Here is a 6,000-nt window from a genome sequence, read left to right as displayed (position 1 = left end):
GACGCTAACATAGCATTTATTGTGTGCAGGCTGGGGAATTCTGGGAGTTGTAGTCCGCACATCTTAAAGTTATCAAGGCTGGGATACCCTGGGCTAGGGAATATACAGTATTTCCTCCCCAAGTTTAAGGTCCTTAATATTTTTTCCGTGCAAAAGTTTGGTTACTTCTGCAAATTTCTGCAGTGTGGCTGCCACTTAACTCCACTAGAGAAAAGAACAAGAGAACTGGAGGGTTTTAAGAAGAGACGAGACACTCACTTATCTGAAATGGTATAGGTACTGTAGATGCTTGAGCAAGGGGTTAGACTAGAGGATCTCCAAGGTCCCTTCCGGCTCTATTTCTGTTTCTCTATTTCTATTTCTAAATCTCTTCTCTTCTATATTCTCTTCTAATCTATTCTATTATTTACTTTCTATTCTATTCTATTTTGATTTCTTATTCTATTCTATTCATTCCATTCCATATTTTCTATTCTATTCTATTATTTGCTTTCTATTCTTTTCTATTTTGATTTTCTATTATTTTCTTTTTATTCGATTCTATTCCCTGTTCTATTCTATTCTATTCTATTCCCTGTTCTATTCTATTCTATTCTATTCTATTCTATTCTATTCTATTCTATTCTATTCTATTCTATTCCATTCCATTCCATTCCATTCCATTCCATTCCATTCCATTCCATTCTATTCTATTCTATTCTATTCTATTCCTTTCTTATTCTATTCTATTCCAATATCTATTCTATTTCATATTTTCTATTCTATTCCTTTCTTTATTCTATTCTATTCTATTCTATTCTATTCTATTCTATTCTATTCCAATTCTATTCCTATTCTATTCTATTCTATTCTATTCTATTCTAATTCTAATTCTATTCTATTCTATTCCTTTCTTTATTCTATTCTATTCCAATATCTATTCCAATATCTATTCTATTCCATATTTCTATTCTATTCCTTTTTCTGTTCTATTCTATTCTATTCTATTCTATTCTATTCTATTCTAATTCTAATTCTAATTCTATTCTATTCTATTCTATTCTATTCTATTCTATTCTATTCCCTGTTCTATTCTATTCTATTCTATTCCCTGTTCTATTCTGTTCTATTCTATTTTATTCTATTCTATTCTATTCTATTCTATTCTATTCCTTTCTTATTCTATTCTATTCCAATATCTATTCTATTTCATATTTCTATTCTATTCCTTTCTCTATTCTATTCTATTCTATTCTATTCTATTCTATTCTATTCTATTCTATTCCAATTCTATTCCTATTCTATTCTATTCTACTCTAATTCTAATTCTATTCTATTCTATTCCTTTCTTATTCTATTCTATTCCAATATCTATTCCAATATCTATTCTATTCCATATTTCTATTCTATTCCTTTTTCTATTCTATTCTATTCTATTCTATTCTATTCTATTCTATTCTATTCTATTCTATTCTATTCTATTCTATTCTATTCTATTCTATTCTAATTCTAATTCTAATTCTAATTCTAATTCTATTCTATTCCCTGTTCTATTCTGTTCTGTTCTGTTCTATGCTATGCTATGCTATTCTGTAACGTTTCCCCTTTACTGCTTTCTAGGTTGAGCCTCAGGATCTGATGAACTGTCTCACTAGCCGGACTATCATTACCAGAGGGGAGACGGTTTCCACGCCTCTCAGCATGGAGCAGGCCATAGATGTCAGAGATGCTTTTGTCAAGGTGAATTTTGCATCGTCCTCTGCCTTGTGCCTCCATTTCTTGCTCCCTTCTTGAGAAAAAAACTACATGACCCAAGATTCTTAGAGAGAGAGAACTAGATCTTAACAATTGGAAATGCTTTCTGAACTGTTTTTTGCACGAAACAGAAAAAGTGAATTCATGATATATGGTTTTTAATGACTAGAAAAAAAATAACAGATTATAGAAAAAGATGAAAATAATGTTCAGAGGTTAGGTTAATTTATGTGTAAATGCTGTGGAAAAAAATCAGACATTTTCTGCATTTTTGTGTTTGTCTTTCTTTTACCTTTCCTTCTCATTTTCCTTCCTTCCCTCCTTTCTTTCCCTTTCTTTTCTTTTCTTTCCTTCTCCTCCTCCTCCTTTCTTTCTTTCTTTCTTTCTCTTTCTTTCTTTCTTTCTTTCTTTCTTTCTTTCTTTCTTTCTTTCTTTCTTTCTTTCTTTCTTTCTTTCTTTCTTTCTTCTCCTCCTCCCCTCCCCAACTTCTCCTTTCCTTTCTCTCTTTCCTTTTCCTTTCCTTTCCTTTTTCCTTCCCCTTTTTCTCCTTTTCCTTTCTCCTTCCCTTTTTCCTTTTTCTTTTCTTCCCCTTCCCTTCCCTTTCTCTATACCTTCCTCCCTCTTCCCTTCTCTTTCTCTATACCTTCCCCTTTCCTTTCTCCTTCCCTTCTTCCATTTTTCTTTTCCTTTCTTTTCCTTTCTTTTCCCTTCAGACAAGTTGTCTTGTTTATAAGACTCCTAGAAACCATGTTTCGTTTATAATGCCATACCACCACTACTACTCCGCAAAGAAGAGGAGAAGGGGGGAAAAAAGGAATGGAAAAAATGGGGAGAGAAAATGTTTTTCTACCCCAGAGTGCAGTTTCCCAGAGCCCCAAAACCAGCGGGGTGGGACTCTACTGGTTCGGACTGGTTTGGGTGAACCGGATGTTAAACTTGCATCTGGTTCGTTAAGAGTTGTTAACCTAATCTTATGTAGCTTTTTCTCTGGTAATATTACACTAATAACTAGAGCATACAAAACATTTGCTAGACCAATACTCGAAAATACAGCTCATTAGTCTGGAACCTGCATTATGTATCTGATATTAATACAGTTGAGAAAGTCCAGAAATATTTCACAAGAGTTCTCCACTCCTCTACTCGTTGTAGAATACCTTATGCCACCAGACTCGAAATTCTAGACCTAGAAAACCTTGAACTACGCCGCCTTCGGTCTGATCTAAGAATTGTATATAAAATCATACATTGCAATGTCCAACCTGTCAATGAATACTTCAGCTTCAACCATAACAACACAAGAGCAAACAACAGATACAAACTCAAGGTTAATCGCACCAAACTTGATTGCAGGAAATATGACTTCAGCAACAGAGTGGTCAATGTATACTCTACCTGACTCTGTGGTTTCTTCCCCAAACCCCAAAAACTTTAACCTTAGACTGCCTCCTATTGACCTCACCCCTTTCCTAAGAGGTCTGTAGGGGGCGTGCATAAGCGCACCAACGTGCCCACCGTCCCTGTCCTATTGTTTCTTTTATATTTCTTATATGTATCCATATATTCATAACTATGTTTTTACTCATACCTATTATCTTGTAAGCAATTGACAAATAAAAATAAATAAAAAATAAAACTGGTAGCTGAACCAACTGGCTGGCCCTACCCCGCCCTGCCCCTTCCCTCCCAAGAGTCTCCACATGGCCCATTTTTGATGCAGGTAAGTGGAGGCTCTGGGGAAAATGGGCTTTCCAGAAGAACTGGAAGTCCAGGAATGGGCCTGTTTCTGGCTTCCGGAGGGTCTCCGGAGGCCATTTTCGCCCTCCCAGAGGCCTGAGGGAAGCCTCCGGACTCTGGGGAACGCAAAAAACAGCCCTACCAGAAGTCCTGGTAGGCCACACCCATCACAGCCATGCCCACCCAGCAACTGGGCAGCGAACCAGTTGCTGGGATTTTTGAATTCCCCTCCCCCCTGCCTGAAACCACTGGTTTTACAGCAGTGTTTATTGGACGTGTCAACTACAAGATGGGTGGACTTCAACACCCAGAATTCATAGCGGCTGGGGAATTCTGGGGAATTCTCCACATCTTAAAGCAGCGGAGTTTGATAAATACTGGGCTGGACCAAAAAGAATCAAAATAAGGAGGAAGGGCTCCCAAGGGAGGCTGAAATAAATTATAACGGCTGGTCTTTCCCTCTCTTTTTTTTTTGCATTTCCAGGGCATTTACGGCAGGCTTTTTGTGTGGATTGTGGAAAAGATCAACGCGGCCATTTACAGACCTCCTTCCCACGAGAGCAAAAACGTCCGGAAATCCATCGGATTACTGGATATCTTCGGATTTGAGAACTTCACAGTAAACAGGTTGTAGGATCTAGGAAAAACGGCGTAAGGCATTTATTTCCTCAAAGGCGGTTTGGATGGGAAGGAATCCATTCACTCCATCAGACAGGGAGCCAAACCCCCCCCCCGCCCCCCAAGATGGTAATACTACAATGGAGAATGTATATGGACATTCTCTTGCCATCCAGGTCATTGTTGTTCCAAAGGGGCTTTTTTTCAACTGGATTTTTTTTTATTTTTCTTGGAAGACATTTCGCTTCTCATCCAAGAAGCTTCTTCAGCTCTGACTGGATGGGAGGATTTATACTCCTGACAGATAAGCAGGTCATTTGAATCCTTTTAGGGAGTCGTTGAGGCCACTTGGAGGTTTGTCTGTGTCCTCAGGGTCACCTGAATGGTGCAAGTGGGTGTGGAGCCTTCTTGGAACTGCTGAAAGGACCGTGTTGTAGACTGGAGATACATGAGGTTGTATCCCCCCCCGCCTCCGTTGTTGAAGGAGGTCTGTTCAATTTTGACATAGCGATAGCAATAGCACTTGGACTTATATACTGCTTCACAGTGCTTTCTGGCCCTCTCTAATCGTTTTACAGAGTCAGCCTCTTGCCCCCAACAATCTGGGTCCTCATTTTACCCACCTCGGAAGGACAGAAGGTGGTTCAACCTTGAGCCTGGTGAGATTTGAACTGCCGAATTGCAGGCAGCTGGCAGTCAACAGAAGTAGCCTGCAGTACTGCATTCTAACCACTGCGCCACCATGGTCATGACCTAGATAGCCTCATAGAATAAAATAGAATAGAATAGAATAGAATAGAATAGAGTAGAGTAGAGTAGAGTAGAATAGACTAGACTAGAATAGAATAGAATAGAATAGAATAGAATAGAATAGAATAGAATAGAATAGAATAGAATTGAATAGAATTCTTTATTGGCCAAGTGCGATTGGACACACATGGAATTTGTCTTGATGCAAATGCTCTCAGTGTACATAAAAGAAAAGATACAAGAGTCAAGAATCCTCAGGTACAACACTTAACGATAGTCATAGGGTACAGTAAGCAATCATACTAAGAAACAGTCAATATAAATTATAAGGATTCAAGCAACAAAGTTACAGTCATACAGTCACAAGTGAGAGGGAATGGGCAATAAGGAATGATGAGAAGATTAATAGTAACAGTTTTGTGCAGACTTTGTAAATAGTTGGACAGTGTTGAGGGTATTATTTGTTTAGCGGACTGATGGCGTTTTGGAGAAAACTCCCCTTGTGTCTAGTTGTTCTGGTGTGCAGTGCTCTATAGCCTCATTTTGAGGGAAGGAGTTGAAACAGTTTATGTTCAGGATGTGAAGGGTCTGTAAATATTTTCACAGGCCTCTTTTTGACACGTGAGTATACCGGTCCTCGATTGAAGGCAGGTTGGTAGCCATTATTTTTTCTGCAGAACCAAACCAGACAGTTGTAAAGGTGCAGATGACAGACTCAATCATTCCACTGTAGAACTGTAGAGGCCACTTGGGCCGTTTGAGCTTCCTGAGTTGGCGCAGAAAGAACACTCTTTGTTGTGCTTTTTTGATGACGTTTTTGACGTTAGGTGTCCATTTTAGGTCTTGTGATAGGATAGAACCTAGAAATTGGAAGGTCTCCACTGTTGATACTGTGTTGTCTAGTATTGTAAGAGGCGGTAGTATGGGATTTTGACCCCTCTTTCAAAACAGCGGTCCTCTCTATCCAAAATGTGGACTTGGCTGTCTTCAAAAAAGCATCCATTGTCTTTTAAAAGCAGACGGACTGCTGAATCTAGTCCTGATGGATTTGTTCTCCTATGTTGCGTCACGCGTTTGTGAAATGGTTGTTTTGTTTCGTCAATGGACAGATCTGCATGCGTCTCACTGCATTGTACTGCACATACTACATTTGCTGTGAAA

At 38.6% G+C, this 6,000-nt stretch overlaps 1 protein-coding gene across 1 annotated transcript in view; it reads left to right on the top strand.

Annotated features, from left to right (window-relative positions):
- The window catches only part of MYO7A (myosin VIIA), a 104,898-nt gene that overhangs the window by 24,317 nt on the left and 74,581 nt on the right, over window positions 1-6,000 (top strand). Inside the window, exon 11 of the mRNA XM_087937847.1 lies at window positions 3,956-4,098. Within this exon, the coding sequence (XP_087793973.1) occupies window positions 3,956-4,098 (143 nt within the window). The remainder of the gene's footprint in view (window positions 1-3,955; window positions 4,099-6,000) is intronic.

This window comes from Pseudonaja textilis, chromosome 7 (assembly GCF_049901715.1).
Source record: "Pseudonaja textilis isolate UNSWEBS1 chromosome 7, rPseTex1.2, whole genome shotgun sequence".
In the NCBI taxonomy this organism is placed as follows: Eukaryota; Metazoa; Chordata; class Lepidosauria; order Squamata; family Elapidae; genus Pseudonaja; species Pseudonaja textilis.
Note: the sequence above shows the minus strand (reverse complement) of the source record. Positions and strands in the feature narration are given on the sequence as shown.